The sequence below is a fragment of the Chaetodon trifascialis genome, chromosome 11 (assembly GCF_039877785.1).
Source record: "Chaetodon trifascialis isolate fChaTrf1 chromosome 11, fChaTrf1.hap1, whole genome shotgun sequence".
Taxonomy (NCBI): domain Eukaryota; kingdom Metazoa; phylum Chordata; class Actinopteri; order Chaetodontiformes; family Chaetodontidae; genus Chaetodon; species Chaetodon trifascialis.
Genome location: NC_092066.1, coordinates 12,078,270 through 12,105,573, shown reverse-complemented (window position 1 = coordinate 12,105,573; position 27,304 = coordinate 12,078,270). Strand labels below are relative to the sequence as shown.

At 44.5% G+C, this 27,304-nt stretch overlaps 1 protein-coding gene across 8 annotated transcripts in view; it reads right to left on the bottom strand.

Moving 5' to 3' along the window:
• Positions 1–27,304, bottom strand: part of LOC139339512 (zinc finger protein 521-like) — an 89,922-nt gene that overhangs the window by 27,415 nt on the left and 35,203 nt on the right. For 4 of the 8 annotated variants that reach the window (XM_070975174.1, XM_070975171.1, XM_070975167.1 and 1 more), the window contains exons 4-6: positions 19,214–22,719; positions 18,950–19,034; positions 18,538–18,570 (exon numbers count right to left, since the gene is read on the bottom strand). In XM_070975174.1, the coding sequence (XP_070831275.1) occupies positions 18,538–18,570; positions 18,950–19,034; positions 19,214–22,363 (3,268 nt within the window). In that variant the 5' untranslated portion in view covers positions 22,364–22,719. The remainder of the gene's footprint in view (positions 1–18,537; positions 18,571–18,949; positions 19,035–19,213; positions 22,720–27,304) is intronic. The other 4 variants (XM_070975172.1, XM_070975173.1, XM_070975169.1 and 1 more) reach the window with 1 other exon arrangement.

The following is a 27,304-nucleotide window of genomic DNA, read 5'->3' as shown; positions in this document are numbered from 1 at the left end:
GTACACTATAATAAGCACTACCACCTTGCTGTTTTTCACTAAGCATACTGTAAAACATTAATAAGAGGCTATCTGTATTTTTTTTTTATTTTTTTTTTATTGTGGCCAGGCATCAGGGTAGGATTTCCCAGAGGGCTGGTTTAGTTGTTCGAGGCGTCCATTCCATCTATCTGTCTATTTTTCTCCTCAGTCGATCGAGTCTGAAGCATGCGTGAACGGTTGAGTCCACCCTCAAATCGCAGGGACGTCCTGAAATAGTCAGTGGGACCTGAAGGGGCTAAAGATCACTGCAGAAGAAGCCACAGAGGCCTTCCTGTCAAAGGCAGTGCTTTCAGGGGGCCAGGGGTGAGGGGAAGCCAGAGGGAGAGAGCCAGAGACATGACATACATTTCATTACACTTAAACCAACTGTGGGTTCAACTCCGAGCCCTGGATTTCCAATGGCGTCTCAAAGGATGGAGTAAGTGGAGGTATAAGAGAATGGTTTTTACAAAGAACACAATGGGTAGGTGGACAAAGGCAGGCAGCTGGACTAATTGCTTGGGGGCTTGTAGGAATATTTTTCTAAGTACTTCTGTTTAAAGCTCAATTTAGTGGTGTACGTCACTCTGGTGAACATTAAATGCCTAAAATGTTAATCTTCTCAATCCAGCTGCAATTAGAAAGGATATTAAGATTTACATTTCACAACTCTTACATATAATTACATATATATATAATTTATCTTCTACATTTTCCTTTTATATAATTGCAGATGATATCACATATTTCTTGGCCAATTTTCTGAATTTTCCAGCTTTTGTTATTTATCTTCAGATGAGCAGAGCATCAAAAGAGTCCTCTCTCTTCCGTGTTGGCGTGTGACGGCTGTGTTTAATTCCTGCCCAAAAACACAACCTTTAGAGGGGCCTGAGACGAGAGAGGAGAAAACAGTTCTTATCCCAGACATACCCAGAGTGGTCTTTTCAGCGAGGGCTCTCCTGGCCTTGTAGAGAGACTACTTGTCCATTAAGACTGTCAGAGGATGCTCTCAGAAAGAGAGGCCATATCTCTGGAGAGGTCTGCAGGGAGCGTGCACATACGGGAGCTGAGGTTAAAGGAGACTGAGCTGGATGGGTGCAGTGTAGTGGCCAATCTGCGCAGGGTTAACGGAAGCTGCAGCGGGACTTGCCGCACACTTTCGTGGCTTGGCTTGGTGTATGTTCTCTCTCAGCGACGCACTGCAAAGACACACTTCCCGTCATCACCGCCACATTATGGAAAATATAATTTGCAGCCTAACCTACTTTGCTTTACAAAGAAATGTCTATTTAAAATTCCTCGGAGTATTATTAAAAGGGCTATAGAATTACAAAACACTATTATTATTGCTCGCTTGGGGGGAGCCCTCGCTCATTAAGCTTCAAAGACGTCTTGGGTTTTGATTATTCTATCAGCTTCATTCTCTTATTATAGTGACAAACTCCTGCTATTTTGTTGCCAATCTCCTTCCAGCTGTCATATCATTCGAAAGATCACAAAAACCTTCAAACACACTTGTGATATGTCTTCAAATTCACCAGACATGGCTTGATTCCCCCATTGAATTTGTAGGATTAACTTGAGGAAGAAACGTCTCATATTTCTTAACTGGTTGCTACGTCTGACATCAGAGTGTATGAGATTCGAGCATACTGGTATTGTCCAGGGGAGGGAACCCTCACTCTAACCGTCAGCGCATCTCCAAGTGGGACAGAGATGATTAAAACACACCATGGCTGTGACTGACAGACTCCCCACCGCTTCCAGAAGATGACATGTCTCCAAGTCACACAGAAAAGCAACTCCTCTAATTTTAACTCTGACTACAACACCGACCCCCTCTGTCAAAACCCACAAAAAAAAAAAAAAACAGCCACGCTGAGATTCTTAACGACAATAAAAGTGATAACAACTAAACAGAGAAATAAGTTTAAAAACAACAATGGGGAGGGTGGAGACAAAAGGGGTGAGAAGGCACCATTTCCCTCTGGTGCACACAAACAGCAGGAACCTGTGAGCTTGTGACAACACCTTCAAACATTTCTGTTACTTTCACAGAAATATCTGATGCTGATGCTCCAATGTGATGCTTCCGCAGCAGTCTTGTCCCAGCGCACGTTCGACTTGGCAAGCTCTTGGTTACCAAAAAGAAAAAACACCCTCCTAACGGACTCTGTTTGACATTTGTCATGACAGGAATACAGTGAGAGGAGAAAGAGAGAAGAGGAGTGAGAGGTGGGAGGGGAAGAGTAAAATAGAGGAGTGGCAGAGGGTGATAGATGTGTGAAATTGTACGTGTGAAAGAAATAATTTGGCATTCTTTGGGTTTGTTGCAATTCTCATTTTTTCACGATAAGGAGGACAGAGGGGGGTTTCCTGTTATTGTCACGTTGTGTAGAGAGCTCAGGGTCGCGTACTAAATGATTCACAGAAAACGGAATCTTTTACATTGGCGTCAGCGATTCAGCCAGGCGCCCTTGTGGGGGAATTCTTTTTGTGTGTTTTTATTGAAGTCTGCACTGAGCGCGCCCAAAAGCTCTGACAGGGGGCCCCCGAGGGCGCTTGTCTTCACCTCCAAATCATAAGATGGAGAGACGAAGCTCCCTCTGTGCTCTCAATTATACCCCTCAACACCCCCTCTCGCACACAGACTCGCAACCCTGCCCTCCCCACCCAAAAAATAAAACAGAGGCAGAGAAGAAAAGCCTTCAGTAATACAGTCCCAGTGGAGAGCTCCACGATCGCTCTGCGCTGCTGGAACAGCTGACAGGCTCAGCGCGGCGGGTCCATTCCCTGCGGTCTGTCAGAGTTGGTGCTACAGCATGACGGTTAGTACTTCTCTGGGGATGTGCCTCCTTTGCTTGCCCCTACGTGCCCCTCACATGACAGGCCCCTCCTCTGACCCATGGAAGCACCGTGGCTTTGCCACAATTACTGCTGCCGGTAGGTGGATCTCTGGGTTACGTGCCCCCTCATGTCTCTTTACCTCTCCCAATCTCCCCAGTGAGTGGGAGACCCATCTGAGGCTCTTGGCACATTCAGAGGAGGTTGTAAGGGTGGGGGTTCGGGTGGGGGGTCAGCATATGGGGTAGAAGGAGGTGTGGGTGCTGCAAGAGGGTTGGTGTAATTTGATCGGAGGGCACAGCTGCATAAACAGGGGTATCGAGGAATTTCTGTCTGCTTGATGGAATTGACTTTGCATGAATGGCCCCTCTTTTCCCCTCAAAATGGGCCATTTTCCACATGTCTCAATGAATATGACAACCTCTCCAGCAATATGAGTGTAGTACTGGAACTGCAACAACAGCTAGGGGTAGCTTGAGTCTTTTCTCGAGCTGTGAAATTCTCCCTCTCTGGCTGTCTTTGCTAAAGACCTCATCCAAGTCCTGCTGCCTGACCTGTCAAAAGCAGCCCCATCCTCTCTAAAATGCCCAAACAAAATAAACCAACAACCGCTGGCAGGGTCAGAGGGCAGCTGCTCTGGGTGCCTGGACTCTGTCGGGCCCTCTGATTGGTGGAAAGGGCAGTGAGTAAAAGGGAATCTTTTCAAAGTGAAATCTCCAGCTGATGGCTTAGAGCTCCACACCCCACAGTTTGTTTCTCTTGCTGCTGTCAGGAGTTTTGCCCGAGCCATTTGGAAGGATTAGAAAAAGTGGGGGAAGAAAAAATTCAACTGGGCAGATCGTGTGTACTGTAGGGTCTGAGTGATGGCTCCAGGACCCCTCAGAGGGTGATAAACCTTTGACCTTGACAGCCCCCTGCGGTGACCCCTGACCTCTGGCTTTGTGCCACAGACTCAGTGAGACAGGTGCAGGCAGGAGAGTGACCACACCCCCACTGTCCAGGCAAAATCTGCCTCATCTGACCTACCTGTCCTGATGGTCTGGACACTCAAACTGTACATGGCAAAAATGTATCAGCAACCAGAGACACAGCAGCTGATGATACTGAGTGAATTAGCGTTTGCATGAAAAGCATTCAACCATTAGATTCTGACAAAAATGCTGTGCAGCAGAATACAGTCATAGTGCATTTACCAAACCTACACTGCGAAATCAATAGCAATAGATTATTATATGAAACAGCTTGAATGAAACAGCTAAAAGGGAAATGGGAGAGACAGGGAGAAACTCAGAGGCTCTAAATGGAAGCTGGGAAAGGCATTCACTTTACAAATGGATTAAGTTCTATTTTAAAAAAGCACTTAGCAAAATGATACATAATGTTATGTAAGAAATACAGTGTGGGTGCTATTAAAATGGACATGTGTGGCGAGTGGAGGCACAGTGACACGCTACGCGGCCTCGTTTTCTACTCCGCAGCGGGCACTAGCTCCAAGGTCGCGCCAGTCCGCGCCAGTCTTTCTGCAGATCCATTTCCTCTCCCTAGGCACTTCCCTCATGTTGTTGGCCCAGTGATTCAGTGCCTTGCATTAAGAGCAATTCACCTGCCTCCGGCGTCCCAGCGGCACAGGTCCCCTGGGGAAACCAGGTGGAGCATAAAAAAGTTCCACATATGGTAAAGTCAAGCTGCTCGGAGGCTGCCGAGTGTCTGCTGTGGGGATAGAGGCTCCTAAAAGGCCCAGCTGGTACTTGGAAAAGGGCTTCTGCATTACTACACCTCAGTGTCTGTTTGGGCTCCCCTTTGGAAAGTGTTGGCCGGCGCACATGACCAGCCATTTTAGATTTCTCCCTCTACCCTGCCTCATCCCTCGCTCCCTCCCGCCTTCCAACTGGTTCTGTATCCAATTGAACATTTGGTCCTCCACTGCTGGTTAATCAAATTCCTCCATCTGGCCCCCCTCTCCCTGTGGAACACAAAAGGTGCAGCCTGAGCCCGGGTCCAAGTGCATATTGGGAGGGAGGAGGGGGATGGAGACAGGGACTGCCTACCTAACTTACACAGCCCAGTCAACTAGATCAGGTAGAGAGCACGAGGCCAGGCCTGATCGTTCTGGGCAAACAGGAACAGCTTGGGACTAAGTATCAGAGCCCTGCTGTTCATATAGAGCTCAGGGACGGCAGTGGGTTCATATGACAGTAGGAGGGTTTTATGAGCTAATACCTCCACATACACTGTAGAATACAGAATAGAGTGGAGCCTAAGTAGTACTGGCTACAACAGGAGTGCAGCACTGCCCTGAAACTGATGTTATTTAGTCTCCGTGGCAGTAGAGGGCGCCGGTCTTGGAAAACACTGCCCAAGAACAAAGAAAAGATGAGGAAAAAGGGAATAAAGACATTTATGTTAAAACGGCAAATTTGCTTGTTGTCTCCTTGCGCTGCTTCCTCGAGTTCAAAGGAGCAGTGTGTAACTAAGCAGTGTCTAAGCCTGTACTCTGATCAAAAAGAGCTATCTTAAGATATCACACAAAGCCAGCAGTGATCTTTTAATCCCCTGGAGAGACTGTGCAGCCTTCACAAAATATCTCCTTAACTACATATTTATTAGAAGAGACCTTTCAAAAGGCAGTCCTGCCGCACAAAGTTAAACAGGTTTTAAAGTGCAGTCACTCCCACAAAATGCCTCCCTCACAACTGTGACACATCCAGCTGATCACGTCTGCTCTTTGCTCTGATTCAGCAGGAGAACCTGAGGCGAGGTGAAGACGGGGACATAAATTGAGTCACAGATAGGGAAACACATGGCATCTCAAGTGCTAGCTCTACCCGTCCATAATATCTATTGTATGATTTCTATTCATGTCCAACCATCCTTTCCCCTGCCAGGTGGCAAAACATGTGTCAATAATTAAACTGCTTTTACATAACAGGATACAGGAACACAATGCAATTTGCTCCCCATATTTCATTGGGCCTTTATGAAAGCACATGAGAGAGTGTAATTAATCAAACCACTGGAATATGTGAACGGCAATTTCCACTTAATGGCACTTACAGGGATTGGGTCCCTTAAGCACCACGTTCTGTCTACCAAACGAGCGGGATTCATTTTCATCTTCATAGTTCAGACAATAAAACCTGGTGTGGATGTTAAACAACACCCATTTGACATTAGGAACTCTGAAAACAACATCAGACCAGGGTCCATGTGGCCTGGTCTCTTTTTTTGCGCGCACCATAGCTGTGACATGCTCAGCTGGAGTTAAGGATGAATCGACAGAGTCATACGTGTGTGATTTTCACGCTCGGACTTCAGAAATTAATATTCTTTTTAATGATCTTGCTTTGACCTCAAACCTGAGTGTATTTTCTGTATTCACCTAACCACAGGAGGCTAACCGCCTCCCATGCAGGGACAGGAAGAGGATCATTCACTGCTTTTAGTGGCTTTCTGAGGGAAGATGGTCCTAGTCTAAATGGCACCCATGTCCCTAAAAGTGTTTCTCTCTCACCCACCTCTCTTTCTCTCTCCCTCTGCCTCTCCAAAGACTCCTCTAAGTGCAGCATCTTGTTTCAGTAATTCAGCCAGGGCAGAGACAGTGGAGAGAGGGAAGTAATCGATTTCTTTCTCATTTGGTTCCTCCTAGACTTGCTGTAAAGCCTCTTGGGGAGTTCTGGACTATTGGACAGGACAATGTTATGGGAAAGAGTGTCATTGCGTTTAAGGTCATTGTTACACCAAGGTTTCATTTTGAGTGTATTTTTATTGGTGTATGGAACAAAGTAGACAAACAAACAATGCTGCCGCCATTTCCAGGATGGCAGACATCAAGATTTGCCCTCTCTTTTCATCACGGCATTGCCATTGTGAATGATAGAGAGAAACATCATGCACTACCGCAATATGATCCACTGTACTGTAGAGATACACTCTGAAAACTGCTGCTAAGTACCAAGCTTTTAGTAAGGGCCATAGGTAAACCATGTGTCTATAAAAAGACACCATTACTCAATAATTCAGAGGAAATGCCTTTACTGTATGATTACTATTTCTGCTACACGCTTCATATCATCTCTCCAAAAGAAGGAATAAAGGAAAAAGGAGAGTGGAAAGAGAAACAGTCAAAGGACATGGAAGATTTGGGGTGGAGTAATATTGTGCTTTCATACTGCAGATTTAAAGAATTTCACGGCAATATTCGACATTCATCATTTTTCTCCCATATTGAATGCCGCCATTAACGTTCACCAAATCATACATTACAGCTGAGTTTGTTTGTATTACTGCAACACAGCTACTTAAAAATATCTAATCTATTAAGGGGAAAATGTACGTTTTTCAAGAATTTCCTGATGAACAATTATTGTCCCATTAAGGCTTAGTATTACTGGGAAAGGCCAATGAAGTCTTCCATTTGCTTTTCAGCCTTCCAACGTGGCCTCATCAACAGGTTTTGTGGCTGGTATAGGTCCTGTCTCCTGTTTGCATCTCCTCTGCTTTTGGGTCTTTTCTGGTTTCTCATCATTCATTCTGTGTTTCGACTCCAGGCCAGACTGCTAAATTCTTAATACCAGTCAGTAACTCTCAGATTGAGCTCCCATTCATTTACATGTGATTGAGATATTCTTGCACAAACCAATTAAAAATGCAACACTACTACCTGCAAATCTTGGCATGCATTATTTTCAAAATAGAGACCAATCTCGGGTGTCATTAAGAGCGCGGCAGCTGCAATACAAACAGGGCAAAATCTATCTATTGTTTATTACCTCCTCAGGCTTTTTACCCAGAGGGCAGAATAAGAGAGGGAGGAGCAGAGGTCAGCGTAATTACCATTCACTCCCTCCTTGGAGTCAGACAGTGCTAAGACATGCATTGGCAAATTCCATGGCAGCATCGTATATCACATTACCATAAAGCCCCATAGAGCTAACCTTTGTTCAATTCCATTTGATTCTAAGAGAGGAAAACAGGCTCACTGACAGCCTCATCCACCCTCAGTGTTTCATGAGTTCAGTTGTTTGTCTTTCAGTCTTGTGACTGCTCTTGCTAAAGATGTGCTATTCCAAAAATAAAGCGTCAGGGGACGTGGGGGATCATTGAATCATCCTGGGTAGAATATCACATCATCTGGAGAGCTTCAAGGTTCAGTCTCAAACTATAACTGAGAAAAAAGACAGTTTGTCTTGGAAATAACAGTGTTAACAACAACAAAGTAACAGCGTTTTGCTCCAAGCCACTCCATATACACAGTCCAATTCAATAATTATGCACTCCTATGGTTGCTCACATTCTAATTAACAATTACCTTAATTTATATTTATATAAATATAGATACTTAATAGTGAGTCCCTTGTATTATAGAATTCACCTGGAAGCACTCTCCATTTTGGCTTCAGTTGACAAACAACAAAGCGCTAGTATTTGCAGCATCAGTACACTCTAATATGCCTGTTGACTGAAAATGAGAGCACCAGTGCTGACAGAATGTGAAATACTGTTACTGAGCAGAGGGGGCTTAGTGGGGATGTCTTCAGTCATGCTTAAAACCAATGGCTTTGGCTCTCTGTGGCAATCTTTAGGCGGCGTGGAAGGACAAATGTTGTTACAGAGGATGAAAGAAATGTAAAGATGAGAAAGGGCAAGTCGTATGCAGACACAGAGAGAAAAGCAGAGAACAGAAACGCAGCATAAACCAAAGAAATAAAAACAAAGGAGTGGGCAAAGAGAGCAGAATAGAGAGAAAGTGAAACGGTAGAAAAAGAAAGAGAAAGAAAAAAGGAAAGAAAGAAAGAAAGAAAGAAAGAAAGAAAAAGAAAAAGAGATCTGTGAATTTCCCCTTCCTCCCCTGAGACCTCCCTTGATGCCAAGCATTCATCATCCAGCCTCTAATATCAGTTATTCTGTGGCTCCTCTGCTTACAGCAGAATTAATTTCTGCTTTAATTACTCTCATCGGCGGAATGCTGATGAAGGAGAGGGACGAGGCATTCTGGGACTCAGGCCTCATTCCACCGCTTTAATTTGAATGAATTCCACCCGGAGACGCTGGCAAACAACTGGCAGCCGAGCCCCGGGAGCCACTCTGGGACTGCGCAGAAGAGCTGCAGCCATGGCCCCCACCAACCTAGCTACCTTGTGTGTGCGTGCTTGTGTGTGTTTCCTCGCCTGTGTGTATTATGTGGAGCACGTTGATTGCGCGCAAGGCTGAGCGTTGAAGTGAAAAAGCAGGGAGAGAGAACACACAAGGCGAGGAAAAGGGAGAGAAAAGGGATTGATGGATTGAGTGATGAGAGTGTGTACAGTATGTGGGCATGTTAATAGTGTTTGTGTGCGAGCGTGCATGAGCCTGAGCGTGCGGCGCGTGCATGTTTGCATTCACATAAATGTACTCAGGGATCTGAGGTGAGAAAGTAGAGCGTGTGTAGAAACAAACTGTAAAAGATTTGATACAGAGAGAGAGACAGTGAGAACAGATCCGCATGGACACAAAACATATGAAATATGAACAACATCACTGAAGCCCACTGAGTAACACAAGTGTTAGTTTGAGAGCAAAAATAATTAATAGTTAATTTGATTATTCCAGATATGGCACATGATGCTCCCTAATGAACCCTCAGCCCATGTATCATACAAGAACAAGCAGTATAAAAAGGAAAAATAGGAAATGACTGTATGAATAGGAGAAGGCTGTATGTGTGAGATGTGCACGGCCCATGTGCATAATGAAAACAACTGCAGAAACAGTATAATAACACAGTAACCATGGCAGAGGAGCAGAGAGAGGGGCCGTAATTGACTTTTCTCCAAGCCAGCTTGGTAGTTACAGAATGTAACATATTGGATAAGGATTGTGATTGATTATGTGGGTCTGCCATACCGATTCATTTGATTAAATGTAACCATGGGTTTCTTTTCCAGGCCCTAATGAAGCAGCAATTTGAAACTGAGAGACTGACTGAGAGAGGCTGAGCCAGGCTGCCCTCAGCCCCACACTGTCTATCTGTGCGTATGAGGCTTCATCACACAACATCCTGCCACGACCTCTTTTAGAAGACACAAAAGGTGAAGGTTTTGTTCATTATGTTTGCATAAATCGATTAAGATTCTGAACGACTTATTTACAAAACTCTTCAATGCAAAAAGGTCCAGTGTTCTGTTACTGTATCAGTCTGAGATAAGAGATTGAAATTCACTGAATAATTATGTGTATGAATCTGCAGGGAAAACACACATAACATAACATTTCTCTTCACGGCAGAGTAATATAACTAAATAAAATGGACGTTGTATATAAGAAATGTGCTTAGAACCACCTGAATTCATTGACTAGAGCTCTTTAGCTTCGTTCCACATAACACAATTTATCTCCTCCAATTTTGTGTTCCAAGCCATCCCTCCTCCAGTTCAGCAGAGGGCAGAGAGGTAGGTAGGTGTGACCTCCACTAACCCTGAAACCTCTGGACAGGTGGGCGGTGGCCTACGTGCACTGTCCGTTTTGGCAGCAGCTCTCTTCCCTTCCCCGGCAGGGAGCTCAGGCCATGATGAGCAGCTGGGTCGCAAACACTAAGCACATTAATATCTTCTTAATGATAATAATCATTATGGCATAAGCACCTTCCCCAAAGTGGGAAGGCTCGCGGAATGTGCCAGAGTAGCATCGTCGTTAAGGTAAAAAAAACTGAGATGAAATGACTCTTTTAATGGGCAGCAACTTACAGCCACCAGGATAATGCAGACACTAATGTAATAATGTGATAATGAGATACACCGAAGACATTAGGGAGACCAAAAACTCAATGAAACCAGTGTGAATGAATAAATAAAATCTGTACATGAAACTGGGGTTGACACATTCACCAAAGCAGATACATTATATGATGCATGTATGCTAATATAGACATACTGGATAATGTTTTAGTCACTAGTACAAACTACCTCTAAGAGTTCCTTGTGCTTTAAGGCCTTGCTGGAATTATTGGAGTACTTCACTACCTTGTCTCCTTGTGCCTTTGAATCCACAAAGTGCGACTCGCTCACAGCATTTCCCATATACTCGCCTCATTTAATATAACTGTCAGTATTCACCTATCATAGGCCATTATCTGTCTCATCCGCGTTCATTATTGAAGCTAATGATCTGTTGTCCTCTCTGCTCCCCATTGAAGGAGGACTACATTAAAAGTCTCTTACTAACTTAATTAGTAATTATAAATGTTAAAGATTAATCAGAGAGTGAGTGGCTTAAGGTTTACGTCTCTAGGCAGTGGTGGGACAAATGGAGAGACAAAGAGGCCATGTCGCTTCAGTGTTCACACTCCACTGTCATGCTGGAAATGGAACCAGACATATGAAAAGAGTGCAAGTGTGACTATTTTAGCTCTAATGAATGTCACGTGCGCTTTTGTTTGCCTGTGTTTGCGCATTAAAAGATTAAGATATTATTTAAAATTCAAAAAAGTCCAAAATACAGAGAGAGCTTATGTGCTTGAAGCTGCAATTCTTCCAGCTGAATATAGAATGTTGTTTCCTTTCTGTAATCTACAAGCACTACTGTAGTGGATATAATGCTGTTACAGGAAGCAGCATTTAATATGGTAGCCTATGATGCATGAAGTATTCACATTATCTCTTTCTAACAAGATGGAAATAGATCCCCTTAATTAAATCCTGGGTGTACACTAATTCCTTACTAAATCTGCACCTCTCTGACAATTCCACATCAGCAGCACCGTGCACTCCAGTAAACATATAAGCACTGATATCAACATTAAACCTTAATAACTAATAAAGCTTTCATCCAGGGAGTTCCTGTGTGATTTCCATTAATGTGGGGGGAATCGCCCAGGACCATCTCCCTTTTTTCCGGAGCATGTTGACGCTCAAGCCGGGGGGTCGGTATTCTCGGTGCAGGAGGAAAACAAGGAGGAACTTAAGCTGTGCTGAGTTGTCGGATGGTGGAGATGCAAACTGGCATTTCTGCCAGAACTTCAACCACGTGTGTGAGAGGAAAAACTGCTATACTTTTACTTGACCTGCATTTAATTGCCACAGTTTTCAGCGAGAAGAGATGCACATGGCTCAAAGTGAAGCACAGAAAGAGCAAGTAACGGACTACAAGCAAAGATTTTACAATAAACAATAATGGGTATCCATTTCGTAGCTCTGCCCTCTCTCTTTTAGAGGAGAAATGGTGGTGCTTTGACTGTTGAGCTGGGAGTTCTATCACACAAGACACACAGAATGGGGTGATGGTGGGGGGCTGGCCGGTGGCCCGCAGCACCTGAAACCTATTAGAGAGCTTTGGAACATTCCACAGGGTTCTTCCACTTTGGCCAGAGGGCATCGTAAAGGTCCTTACAGACAGGGTCGGCACGACTCAGACGCCGACAAACAGCCAGCAAGGTGAAACACGAAAACTAGAGTCTGATATGGACGAGCATGACATCTGAGAATATATAAAGAATATATATAATAGCGGTGTTGTTTGTATTATCGTTAGGAAGAAAACATGTTGCTTGCACCGGATCCCGAACTTGCCCGCGGTCCCTGCTGACATGTAAAATGTGGTCTGAAGGCAACGATAACATTTTCTGCACTGAGATTCACAAGGAGTTTGTCTTCATAAAGGAACACTATGATTAAAACATTTACTGTTGGCAAGCCAAGCAAAACTTTTATCAACTTTTTATCAAATGGTTTGCCATCTGGACTTAAAACAGTAGGGGCCCAATAGTGCGCTGACACTAAAAACAAACATGCATAAACACACACAAGCTGCTGCCAAATTTCTTGGAGATAGCCTTATCTTCTCCGCAATGTGTGTGTATATATGTGTTTTAGTGGTATCAAGGCCCATCTCTTTGGCTGGATCTGTGTCCATGCCTCAGTGTTATGCTCACTGGGTTTAGCTCTATGGGTGTCTGTGGCCTCTCCTCTGGCCGCCCGTGTCCATTTGCTCTGCGGGTATGGCAGGCCTGAGCTGACAGATGGCCGCCCCTCTCCATTCCGCTCCAGAGTAACACAGTAACTGGTTTTTCCTCCGCCGTTGACCTTGCCACAGCCAGCCAGCAATCCAGGCTGGCACTCGGCCTGTCGAACAGGAGGGTAATGAAGTCCAGCGCTGCTCACATGATTATTAAGGCTTTGACGCTGGGGGGCCTTTCAGAACCCTATCCCCCTCCCCTCTCCTCCCCTGTCTGCCATTCACACAGCCAAAGTTCGATGAGGATAGTCATTCGTTACATGGTACTTTGGAACTGCGCTCCATAAAGAGAGCTAAAACTTTTTTTTTTTTTTTTTTGGGGGGGGGGGGACTCTGTTTGTATTCTTAAACAAACCTCTCTACGCCTATGAAGCGTACTTAACAACAATTTTGAGAACATCACTGAAACTCTTTCCTATGCAGTAGCATATGTTAGCTACTGCTCTCCTAGCGTGCGTGTCATTCCAAAAACACACCAACTAAGAGCCACCGCACAAAGTTAGATCAGATCTGTCACAGCGCTGTTGGTGCTGACAACCACTAAAAGCAACGCCGTTCAGCAGTAGTGCACCACTTCGCTCTCACTGCAATTCTCCCTTACCGCAAGCATCTCTAGGCACGCTTGGAACCTTGGTCCCACCAGGGCCAGGCTGGGATTTGAGAGGTGTAGGTTGCAGCTCTGACCTTTACTAAGGCAGGACTGTCTGTTTGCACTTCTCCCATAAGCCCCCCTCCAGTCAGACTGCTAAGCAACCCCATCAGACCAGGGGCGCACATGCACCTACGGCCTTGGTGACATCTCGGAGACCATGGGGAGGTGGAGTAATGCAGAGGTTAATTCTGATCATCCAGTATTTATGGGCTTCACTTCAGAACAAGGGTTGGCATTAACACTCTAAAGGAGACATCCCTCCTGTATATCAATAAAACATAGCCAGAAGCACAGGAAAAGCTTACCTTTATTCAGGTCACCCAAGTACCCAACTAGACTTGCATGGGAGGATTCTAAAAGTACACCAGTGAATCTTTTATCAGATGATGTCCTTAAATTCAAACAAAAAACAGATTTCATACAAATCCGTATTACTGTATTCAGTTGCAATTTATGCTTTAGAATGATCACCTCTACAGATGAGCACAGTTCAGCCAATCACGGAAAGGAACTTGGCCCAAATCACCATGGTGACATCAACCTACCAATTGCAATGCAGTAAGGGGCAGCAAGTGTTCGCTCCGAGTTTGTACAAACAGGCTGTATGAACTGAGAGCATCAGATATTTTCTCACATGTTGGCCTAGTCTGTGAAGTGTGGGGAAATGTCAGGAAAATCAATAGATAAGGACCACATCAGACTGAGCTTGTCTGGCCTAGCAACAGAGCATCCCCATGGTGATGTCAATTACCTCTGCTTTACAACAAAAACACCAGGAAGAGCAAAACAGTCTCTGCAATGCTGTAAAACTTTTAATGCAGTCTCCTGGTTACATTGAGGAATTTGTAAGAAACTTCTTTTTTTTGCTTTCCATCCAGACAGGTAAGTAACACAGTGAATGTGAGAATCCTATTGATAGCTTTTTTTTTCTTCTTCTTTTGCAGCTCTGTTTTCTATTCTCCTCATGGATGCCACATTAGTCAGGGAGAGGTATAATGTAACGAGCAGTAAGGTGCGCATAATTGCATATTAGCAGCAACACACTTGGCTGCACGGGAGGTGACTGCGCTAACGAACAGAGAGGCGTTATTAATCACCAATTAATAAAAGCAGGCAGATATCACACTCAGTATAGGGCACGCATGGCTTCCTTTGTTTCCACTGGCTGGTCCAAGCCTGTTCTCTTATTTATTTCATAAGATTGATCCTGTTCCTGTGCCGTGTTGTCTATTGAGTTCTGACTCTGATCCAGCCCCCTAGGAGTCAAATGAGGAGTGTTTGGCCATGTTTGTTAGCAGATTACATGTGTATGTGCTCTATGAATGAGTCCCAGAAACTGAGGGAACACCATCAGACACACCTAATCAAAGAGGATTATAGAAAAACAAACAAAGACTGAAAATACCATATTCTGTTTATGCACCAGGAGGGGAAAAAAAGCACTTAATGTAGTAGTAAATGTGTTGCCACCAGGGCAGAGACAGTGATGGAGACCATGTAATCAACATACACTAGCCAAGTAGCTCCAGGGGCTCAAGACAAGAGGATATGTGTCGAGCATAATTTGCGGCCTTTAGCAAGAAACAAAAACAAGGCTTTCAGCTTCAAATACTGTTACAGTGTGCCTCCTGTCTGTTCCCCCAGTAACAGCCAATGCAGTATGTTTTGCCAGGTTTTAGCGCGGTTAATATGAAAATGTGGGAGCTTGATAGTGAGAGGAAAATGGAGAGATAGTGGACAGAGAGAGGGGGGAAAGGAGAACGAGAGAACAGAGAGGAGGAGGAGAAACTAGAGGAGAGCTGAAGGCCTCTCACTCGCTCTCCTCTCCAGCTCTGTAACGGCCCACAGTGCCTGCTTCACACAGAGCGGCCAGCTGTACAGCAAATGTGCCTTTCCCTCTCCGCCCCCGAACCTTTCCACCCCTCCAGTGCCCCCCTCTGCCTGGACCGACCAGGCCATCGGCTCCTGTCTGTGAGAGAAGGCTCCTCCCTGACTTGGCTTCAAGCACTGTGCTGTCACCAGCCCAAAAATCCGCAGAGGTGACCCCAAAAACACTTTTCCAGGATGTGGTTTGGTTTGTTTGTTTACAATTGTCCTTCTGAGCTCTGCCACCTTGGCAGTAACTGCTTGGAATGGACAGGAGTGAGATGAGAATTGGATTGAAAGCAGATATAACAGAGAAAGCAAAAACCCTTTTCACCTTTCAAACCCTTTAAGACAGAGCCCGTGCTTCAAAACATGTCAGGGCTCTGAAAATCCACACAGGGACATTTGAAACAGTGCGATAAATGGGCCAAACGTGCCCCCCATGAGGCTCCAAATGTCATAGTTTACAGTGGGGTCAAAGTGAAGCAATGGGGTGGCATGATGGCATGCTGATAAAACCAAACAGGCTTTTGTGTCAATGAAAGACCTTCAAAGGTCCTCTTAAAAAACCAGATGACTTTGTGAAAGCACCATGATTTTAAATCTATTTTCCAATACAATTACTACACATCAAGACACTGAATTGAACGGATGGGCAGATTTGTTTTCTAATCTGGAAGAAAAATAGAAATAAAAGGTTTGATAGTGACTGCAGCAGCTGAAAGCTGTATAAATCTGTGTGTCTCTGGAGAAAAATCGGACACCCTCAATTCTGTAAGTGAGCCATGCCAAAAAAACTCTAAACTAAAGAGTGGCCAGCTGTCTTCTGGCCTGCTATTAAATTGCTCCTTGGATGGTGGCGATATCATTTTTTTCTCCATAGGAGTATCACACCAGGTCCCCAAACAGAGCGACCAGCTGTACAGCAAATGTGTACTGATCCATCTGGGCCCTAGCAGGCTGCGGCCTCCATCTTAAAACACGTGGGGCCGTTCACAGGCTTGGCTGGGGCTGGTCTGCAACACACCCTTCTGCACCCATGGCCACCTCCTTCCTTTTCATTTACCTCTATTATCATAGTAAATGTTGAGTAGCTGGGCACTGGAGCTGCGCTTTATGTCTGAACCAGGGCCGTCGTCATCTGAGTGTAATATCCATGCATCAAAATGTGCTGGCAGTCATACAGAAGAGGCATCCACGAGCACTTAGGACCGATAGGAGGAGGTGAGGGTGGAGGCTGAGTGCACTTGGTTTAGGGAGACTATTGTATTACAAAGGCAGCTAATATGGACTTGTCTGGGTGAGACAGGCTCAGGTTTTGTTGTTCCATACACTTAGCACTATGGTTATGTCACGGCACATCACTATATATAGAGTTATCAGTGTGAACTGACACCATGGAGCGGGGCATGGATGAAAACAACACCCCTATGAATCCAGCGTCTGCTCCATTACCTACGCTAATAACGCTGACAGCTGAGCGGAGATGACCCCAGCCCCCTGTTTCCCCTCTCCTGTGCAGATGGCCATTAAAAGGAGAAAGTGTCCCTTTTTTCAGTAGAGAAGGTATTTAGAGCTTTTCCAAATGAGTATTTTTTTTTTTTTCCCCGTGTTTTTTGCCCAAATTGGCTTTGCCGTGATTACAGGCTGGATTGAATTTAACCCCACTCTACATCAAAATGGACCATTTCTTGAGAGGCTATATAAAACCATAAGATCGACATTAGTGTTGTAACACAACAAAGCCGGGACATATGTTTTTCTTTGCATCTCTTCGGCTAAACATATTTTTTCATTTTTCCTCATTCGATTAAGTTTCCTTTTTGTGTGTTTGCTTCACAAAATGTAGTCACTTCTAGATAACTTCATCTTTCTAGCAAATTTTCATAACAATGAGTTTTGTTTTCTCCATATTTTAGAGATCACAAAACAAATGCATCTAACAGAAACCCTTTTGAGGAGCCTGATGAAACCCGTGATCATGTAGAATACAAAGCAATGGCATATCAGAGAAGTAAGACATCAGACAATAACCCAATCACCTATCCTCCTGTTATCTTAAGCTGTCTGAATTCCACTATTATGGGGGAACTGTGTGCTTGTGCGGCTGACAGACATAAAATAACCAGTAGGGGGGTTTGTTTTCTACCCTCCCAGTGTGCTCCGTGCCTGCCTTTGCGAGAGAAAGGACTAATGCTGGCATGGTACTGTATTAGGCACCCCCAGTAGAATAGTGGGTGAGCAGATCGCAAAGATGAATACAAAATACACACCTACACACTCTCAGCTCGTCTCTCTCCTTTGCAAATACACCGAAGCATCAAAATCACAAATCACATGCTTCTGATTGTTTATGCACAAACAGTGGGTCCCTGATAGAATTGCCTACCGGTCCTGATAGAATTGCCCACCGTGTTTAAATTCACCTGCGCCTAGAAGCGTGTCCCAAACAGAGAGGCGGTTTGGTTCCAGATCAATGAGTCTCTCTCCCACTGAAGACAACAGATAATGCAGTGTAATGAAAGAGCCGCCAAACGAGCTGAATAAATGAATGAATAAAGGAACGTGAGACCGGAATTCAGACGCCTACTTACTGCAGGCAAGAAAACCTGTTTTCCAATTGTCTGTTCTTTGCAAATTATTCTACCTGCATACAAATGACAACCAAGAGTAAAGACATTTTGTGGAGGTTAGTCTTACAGGTAGTAGTAATTTTGTGATACACAGTGTAATAAAATCAAATATCCATTTTTTCAGTTGATTTGACGTCATTAAATGCGGAGAGCATGAAAGTATTTTACCAAATGGTGTATTCAGATCTCAGTCATCTGAACAGACTACTTAAGTGAAGAGGCACAATAAACAAACAAACAAAATAACGTACAGAAGCATTGTGGAGATTTTTCAAAAACTGTGGAATAATATTTTGAATTTTAAGCAGTTTGAATAAAATCTGTTTTGGTATTTAAATAGTTCAATAATCTGCATGTTTCCACTACTTCAAACTACGTTCATACAGAGTGGTTTGAAGTGGAAAGATTCTGCTCCACAAGCATGCACACGTAATATATTATACCATTCACATGCATGGTGAATGAAGATGATGGATTTATAAATGCACAACACTGGGGATGCAATTGATGGTCAAAATATTAAAATAATTCCACCTATTTGGTGATGTGATCCAGATACTTGTGAGCCTGAATGAGACAGGGTCAAATATTTTATTACACACATCACATCAGTCCTCAGTATGAGATTCACCTTTGAAAAAGTCTGAATATACTGTCTGAAATGTGTTTAAAATGATCAATTACTTGCTGTGAAATTCAGTGAATTTTCCTTAATGATTTGTATATTGTATCGATGACGGTCACACAGAATCAATCCCTCTAACACTGAAATAACACACCCTAAAAGCCACACTGATTAAGTCTATGCTACACTGCAAAAATACTTTGGGAAATGTAGAAAAACATATTTACATAGACATTACACAAGCAATGTTTTTATATGACTTTGTTCCAGGAGTGCAACAGAGAACATAATGAATGAAGCAAAAAAAAAGTTATCTCCTACCCAGCATGTGGTTGGCCACATGAACTTGGATGTCCCATTCACTGTAGAACACCATCTGACATTTGATGCACTGGTATGTCTTCTTCTGTAAATAAGACCAAGAGGAAAGGGATTATTAGAGTCAATTTTGAATAAAAAATAATACTATAAAGTAGAAATGACCTTTGTTTTACTAATTTAACAGCAATACAGAGCAATTTGTGAACCTCAGCATGTTTTCATCAACCATTCAACCTCAACCAATACAACACTAACAAACAATACCTCTTCAGTTTGTGAGGGACTGGCTCTGGGCATGGGGGACACCTGAGGGGTCTTGAGCTGCCCGCTGTTGCTGTCCCCAGCCTGTTCCCGATGCACTGTCTGGACATGGTTTTGCAACTCTGCTTCAGACTCAAACTTCACATTACAGCTGGAGCAACGTGTCTTGGCAGCGGATGATGAGGATGTGGAAGAGGATGAAGAGGATGAAGAGACAGCTTTGCCTTTCCCATCTCCAGGGCTAAGACTCTCCCCCTGCACCCATGGGGCTGTAGTTGTTGCTGGAGTGGTGGCTCCACCCTGCTGCTGTTGTTGCCTACCTCCATTTACTGTTGGGCTGGAGCTCTTGGAGCCAGCTGCCGTCACACAGGATGCACAGAGTCCATAAGGCAGTCCATTGATGTCCAGCTTCACCAGGTCTTGTCTGGACCGGAAATCTTTCAGACAAGAGGCGCACTTGAAAGTTTTTTGGATATGTTGTTGCTGCTGGTTCTGACAGTTAACATTGCTGCGGCCCATTGGTTGGCTGGCAGACATTGTTCCTGTCTTTTGCATGTGGAAGGTACCATGGATCTTGAGCTCCAATGTGGAGGTGACTGTCTGCATGCACACCACGCAGCGGAAACCTGTCAGGGAGTTCCTCAGGTCGGGATGCATCTGGCAATGCTCCAGGAAGTCCTCTTCACTCTGCAGTGGCATCTTACAAATGCGGCAGCTGCCTGTGTCCAGACTCTTGCTATGGGTGACCTTGTGCTCAGTCAGGGTGAGCAAGGAGGGGAAGCGCTCCCCACAGATGGGACACATATAGTGTTTGACAGGCCCAAGGTGGGTCTGCATATGCTCCCTCAGCCCAGCCTCAGAGAAGAAGGTGCGGGAGCAAACATTGCACTTGTGGTTGCCCTTGATCATTTCAGCTTTCCTTTTAATCATGGCACTCTCACCAGGGCGTATATTATGGTCCCTCAACTGGTGGTTCGTGAGGAGTGACTCCATGGTGTAAGATGCCCCACAGATGTCGCACCCATACATGGGCTCTGCAGTGTCCACCTCTTCCTCACTTCCATCATGGCTGTTGTGGGATTCCACCACAGATCCTCCTGCTGCCCCTGGACCATGGCTGTTAGTTAGGAGACCTTGTAGTTCAGCATCCTCTTTAGGCTGGCTCTCCCCACCACTTATAGTAGAGCCATTAGCACCGCAGTTCTGTGCCTTTCCATCAAACACACAGTGTTTCTCCCTCAAATGCTTCTCCAAAAGGACGATGGCATGGAAAGCCTTACTGCAGAAACGACAGTTATACTTCTTGCTGTGGGTGGTGATGTGGCATTGCAGCTCCACCTCTGTGCCAAAGGACTCCCCGCAAAAAATGCAGCGGTGGGCACGGCCCTGGTTTTCCAGGTGGCTGTGTTTGACATGTAGCTGTAGGTCAGTCTCATGCCTGAAGTCCCAGTTGCAGGAGGTGCAGCGATACACCTTTTTCTCATTGCTGTGCTTTACAGCCAGGTGGAGCTGGGTAGACACTTTTGAGTCAAAAACTTCCTGACACAGAGTGCACCGAAAGAACACGAAGGTATGCATGTCGAGGAGATGCTTCTGCAGGTCATCCACTGAAGTGAACTGCTTGTCACAGCTCTCACAGATGTAATACGTGGAGGTAATAGTGAAGTGAATTGTCACATGCTTCAGCAGGGACTCTTGGTTGGGAAACTCTTTGTTGCACTGTGGGCAGGTGAGTTGAGGCTGCAGACCATCCAGATGAGTTTTTAGGTGAGTCTGGAAAAGGTCGAGGTTGGTATACTTGGCTCCACACTGGTTACATATGAACTCACTGGCATTGCGTGAGCTGCCTTGTTTCAGCATGGCAGTTTGTTCCACAGATATTGGAGAAGAGGGGCTGAGAGTGCGCAAGGATTTCTTTCCATTGTTGATGTAGTTCAGTGCCAGTGGAATGTTCTTGTGATTCTCTTTGATGTGCTTGTTGAGCTTCAGAACACTGTTGAATATGGGGGAATTGGTGCAGTATGAACAGGAGTACACTTCTACTATAGACTCCTTGGGAGTGACAGCCAAGGGGGAGTCAAAGCGCAGGCTTCCCCCATCACAGTGAGTCTGACGAACATGCTCCTCCAAGGTAGCCTCTGTCAAGAACCCCATGAAGCACTGGGGACAGAAGAAGGCATTGCTCTCCTTGGCCACAGGACTGGGAAAGCCATGGGAGCAGCGGATGTGTTCCTGGAGAGCGTTGAGGTCACTCAATACCTCAGGGCAGAAGTTACACTGAAGGAGGGCATCAGGCAAGCTGGCTAACAGGGCAGCATGGTCTTCTGCATTGTGGACCTGCTTAAGATGCTCATTCAGATTTAGTAAAGAGGGCAGAACCTCCAAACAAAACTGGCAAGTATGAGCCTGCTCTGGCTTGTCCAGATGCATGGTTCGTAGGTGAATTTGAAGCACAGCCAAACTGGAGAATACTTGCTTGTTGCAATAGATGCAACTGTAGGAGACTTTAGGCTGCTTAGAAGAACGCCCTCCGATGTCTGATGCGTTCTGAGCAGCCCTCTTTCTCCTCCCCCTTGTCTTGGGCACCGGTGGTGCCGTCTCCACCATTGTGGAGCTATCGACAGAGAGGTTGGAGTCAGGAGTGGTGCTAGAGACAGAGGTGTAGCCCACAGTGAGCAGGGAAGGGCTGTTGCTGTGGTTACTAGATTCGGGTAGCTGGTGGATGTCCATGTGAGCATAGAGGTCCTCAACAGACAGAAAGTGCTCAGAGCAGATAGCACAGGTATGGCCCTTCCTGTCTCGGCTGTGGGCCTGGTCAATGTGAGTCAGCAGGGTGCCCTCATCACTGAAGGGCTCGTGGCAGTAGATGCACTGCAGTGTGGCACCCAGGCCTCCATCCTCAGATGGTGAGCACTCAGGGTGGCACTCTGCAATATGCCTCTGGAGGTCTTCAGGGACATCAAAGCCCTCCTCACAACGGCTGCATTTGCGTGTTTCTTTCAGTTTCCATTCATCAGCTCTAGAAAGGCTTGAGCTGCTGCCATCTTTACCCCGTTCGTGTACTTGCATGTGGCCGTGGAGGGAACTGGAGGAAAGGAAGCCTCGACGGCACACAGGGCACTTGTGGGGTTTGTTAGAGGCGTGAGTTTTCATGTGGATTTTGAGGTGATCACTGCGGGAGAAGGCAGAGTCACACTCTCCACAGTGGTACTTCTTATCACCAGTGTGTAGCTTCACGTGCCGATCCCGGCTGCGCTTGTGCTTAAACAGGCGGCTGCAAAAGGTACAGCTGAAAGGGAGTTTATCGCCGTGGCTCTGTTCGTGACGCTTGAGGAAGCTTAAGCGGCTGAAGGACTTGTCACAGAACTGGCATGGGTATGGCAGGCCAGGGCCCCCCTCCTCCTCGCCAAAATCATAGTCCTCACAGTGTCCTGGAGAAGTCTGATCCTTACTGGAGGGAGATGATGCTGGCCAAGAACATGATGGGTCATCCTCAAGATCAGCACCGTCTGGAGAAGAAGACAAAAAGAGGGAAAAAGACGGAAAGGATTTAGATTTAGATGTATTCATCCTTCTGCAAGGAAAATTGTTTCCACCTTGCATACAACCTCAGAGTACAGAAATACATCAAACCAGGCAGAATACATCAAATTTGACAAATACATCCATGAATCCCACACCATACACCCACTACCAGCACATTCTCAAAATTGACATACACAAACACACAACGCACAATTGCATTACAGTCTGGATGTTCTGTTCAGCTCTGTTATGGCAGAGGGGACAAAACTCTGGCAGAGGGGACAAAAGTCTAAAGAGGTTATCAAGGACAAGGGGAGAGAGGGACAGAATGAGTGAGGGGGTGTTTTGTAAGACTGTATTAGCAACTCATTTTTCTCACACTTTTGAACAGAAAAGGTGGGCCACTGTGGTGTTATTTGTCACAGTAATTATAAGGTTGTGGTCTATGAATTTAGAATACTTTGCAACTTAGACAATTTTTCTTCAGCAGAAACAATGGCTCTCCTTAGGTGTTATCTAAAAAGTTACATTTAAATATGCAATTTTAAGTATAATTAGAGAAGAGAATAAGTGGAACTACTTTTACTACAATTAACCTTGTATGTGGCCATGTAATGGCTTAGCCCACTGTGACTCAAAACACAATCTCTCTGACATTTAAAGCCAACACAAGACAATTTGTGTACTTTAAGATGTAAGCCCGGCATGAGGTAAATTAGAACATTTCTATTATTCCTGAACAATTACTGGAATATTTTTGAAAAACAAGAGCCCTTGAAATGACCTTAAGTCAAGAGAGAGAGAGAGAAAAAAAAACAGGGAAAAGCTGTTCTCGAGAGTGAAAGAGATGATTAAATGTGCAATTTAGACCACAGCTATGCATAGCCTTTAGGAACCATCCACTGCAGAACAGATGATTTTCATGAAACATGGGTCTTTCAGAACATCACTCAATAGATATCAGATTATAGAATATGCATTATTATCATATTTGTCTGTTTGGTCTGCACTAAGCCGTGAGGCAATGGATACTGGACGGATGAATGTGCCATGCGCTGATGGAGGGGGGGACGAGGAGGGGACAGGGAAACGGATAGGGGACAGGGAACTGAGTCGCTAACTGTCTCACTCAAGGACAAGCAGGTGCAGAGAATGACCCGGGAACACCATTTGTGTTACAATAACTTTAATGTCTCCCTATTCTAATGGCTTCTTTGCCGACATTCCTTTCCACTGGTTCACTGTACATCGATATGAATGGAAAACACAGAACACCACTTTCCACAAGTTCAAAAGGTTACAGACCACTTCTTCCCGCTGCCGAATTCTAAGTGCTGTGAACTTCCTTACCTAAATAAAACAACGTAATCCCAACCCCTTCAGAAAAAGAAAAAAAAAAAAAAACTGTGTCAAAAGGCCAAAACTTGGAATGGGAAAAACAAGAGGAAACTGCAGAGATTTATGAGGGACGAAGGAAAAGCACAAGCTCTTTCCAGGATCCAACCTCTGTACTCCCCTTCAGCTGACAAATCTAAGTCTTTCTCTCTCTCTCCCCCTTTCTGTTGTTTTTGCTGGGAGATCTGCCCTTTGTCAGGATATCATGCCCTCTCTGAGCACTTACCCCCATCAGGCCTATCTTCAGGAAACAGATGGGGTCGGAGGCCATTCCCTTGCCCCTCCAAACTGCTGAAAGCGGCACATTGAGAGCCCACCTCCACACCGTGGCCCTCCCGGAAACCTCCCACCCCTGGCAAGGCGCCCACTCTGCACACACATCTCACTCAAGGAGCAAACCTTGCTTGATTTACTTGCTTTATCTCTCATACATGTCTCAATGTTTTCTCTCTCTCTCTCTCTGGTTTGAGGGAGGATGGGTGACTCAGTGCTATGCCCTCCTCCACAGAGGGGGCGGATCAGCCCTCTCTCATACTGCCTCCCAGGGTATAGGAGAAGAAGACAGTGCAAGAAGAATGACCCCAGCCAATGCCTTACAGTCAAACATATTGGCTCCAAGACAATAGTATAAAACAAACAAATAAATGGGCCCGTATACAAGGCTAAATTAAATTCCACTGTCTTAAATGAGGACGTCTTTGCCTTGAGACATTACTAAGCTGCCAGGACAACCTCACTCCATTTTTTTGTTTGTTTGTTTACTTGATCTATATTATTTATTTAGAGCCTTTACTCAAACAACACATATACATAAACTCATATCTGTGGGGGACATGTGGGAGTTGAAAACATTGCTTGAGTTCAACTAGCAGAATGAACGTGTTTAGGTGGGCTAATAGCTACTTTAATATTAGGTTTGTGAAATATTACAGAAGCTGTCACACAATAAAATTACACCATAGTATTAATATTGATTCATTTGTCTCTGAGATCCATCTGCTGACGTCCTGTTGCACTTATACTCGAGGTATCATTGTATCAGTATGATTTAAATACATTGTATGTGTGCTGGACCAAAAACCCAGAGTCCCTGCTTCTGATAAAGACATGGTCGGTAAGTCCTTTGTCTTACTGCCCATTAAAATGCCTGATTCCAAAAAACAAAAACAAAACAAAAAAAGATCACATCTGTTTTAGGGCATCTAGGCGCATTTATCCCACATAGCGAGACTCACACACACACATACATACACATTCAGTAATAAACACACAAGAGAGCACGAGTGCACACACACACACACACACACACACACACACACACACACACACACACACACACACACACACACACACACACACACACTCACTCATTCACAGTAACAAACATATACATGTGCAGACATACATGCACACATAGAATACACAGAAACATTCACAATGTCCGAAACAAGTGTGTGAACAACTGTAGATGAAAGAGCAATCTTCCTCAGGAGACCTCAAGAGGAAAGAGAAAGAGAGACTTGTTTTTTTCCTTCTTCACCCAGACAAGAAATGCCCAGGCCTCAGCAGCAGCCTGAGTAAATAAAAGAACGGGCCTTACTTCCCTGTCTCTCGGGCCGGGGGCCTGTGCACGCCAGCACTCTCTGTGCTGCTGCCAAAGGGGATGCTGGGGCCTGAAAAACTACACCCTGCAGCTGAAGGGCTGTCTTTGTTGGTCTGCCAAGGCCTTCCTGAGCATCCTCCAGCCAACAGCCTGTCACGTCCTGGGAGGAAGACCTCCATCTTAAGGCCTGTCCCTCTCTGGGAGTTCTGTCCCTACCCCTCCCTCTTTCTCTTTTAAATGTCTCCTATATGGAACAAAACAACCTCATTCGGAGTGCTTCTATAGGGAATGGCATAACATGTGCCATAGCCATATTTACTTGTAAGATAAGCTCCAGTGCATGAAAACTTTTTAAAGAATTAAACAAAAAGCTTAGCCTGTCAACTTCAAGGGTTCTGTTTATGTGTGGTTAATAAAGACATTTGAAACAGCTGTATACAAATTAGTGTTTCTTTGTTGCTGTGCTGCAGAAGTAACTAAAAATTCCCCCTTCACACACAGGTCTCAGTTTCCGCTAAGCCAGTCTGAACTACTCTTTGTGCGCCACTTCCTCTATGTTCATTTATAGCATCCTTTCCCAGAGTAAATACTCCTGTTCAAATAAGATCCTTAACGCTGAGAACAGGTAAGTATGCCATCTCCGTACACAGCGGAATAGCGTTTAAAACCCCTAAAGAGTGTTTTGATTTATGCAATTAATGTATTTGAGAATTAGCAGTATATATAAATATATTTTGAAGAGAACAAGTCATTAATTTTCCTGATGACATTGTTTCCCTTCGGACTGTAATACATATGGTGGCAAATACTGTCTCTAAATTTTTAATGCTAAATGATATGCATAATTTGAAAAGAATTATTGCAATTGAATTCTTTGTTGACAGATACCGCTCTGTCGTAGTGTGAGCTCACTGCTCCATCAGAAGGAAGGCAGCATATGATTTTTGGAATTCTTCACATATATTTATGGCTGGTGCGCTCCACAGTGGAGTTACACATATTCAAACGCAGTAAAATCAGCTTTCGTTGCAAAAGCGTGCAACAAAAACATATGTGAGAGAGTTTGGCTGATAGAAAAATGTATTTGATCAGTATATGTACTGAAAATGAAAAATATAGACAAAAAAGGTACGATTAATTCTCATGTTAAAGGAACAGGGCTAAAGCTGGGATGTTTGGTTTTTACATTTGGCAGTGTAAATACCATAAGAAACCCTTAAAACAGAATTGGCCTTTTGCCAAAATACCATAAAAATCTATATGCACAGTGCTCAGCAGAGGCATTCTGTTACTCTCAAACCCAGACACACATCTGTCTTGCCAATTTTAACGGATGCCTTTAAACAGAAAGACGTTTCATCACAAAACCCCACAAAAAAATGCAGGATTTTCATTGTAGTTGATTAAGTGTTAAACTATATATGCTTAAGATGGTTTTTTTTTTAGTATCGTGAAGCACTTTGTAAACCATATTTTGAAAAGTGCTAAGTTTTACTTACTTTTTGTCAGAGAATTTGACAAAGCTCACTCTAAAACACAGCTCACTATCTATTTTTATTCTGTCTTTATTT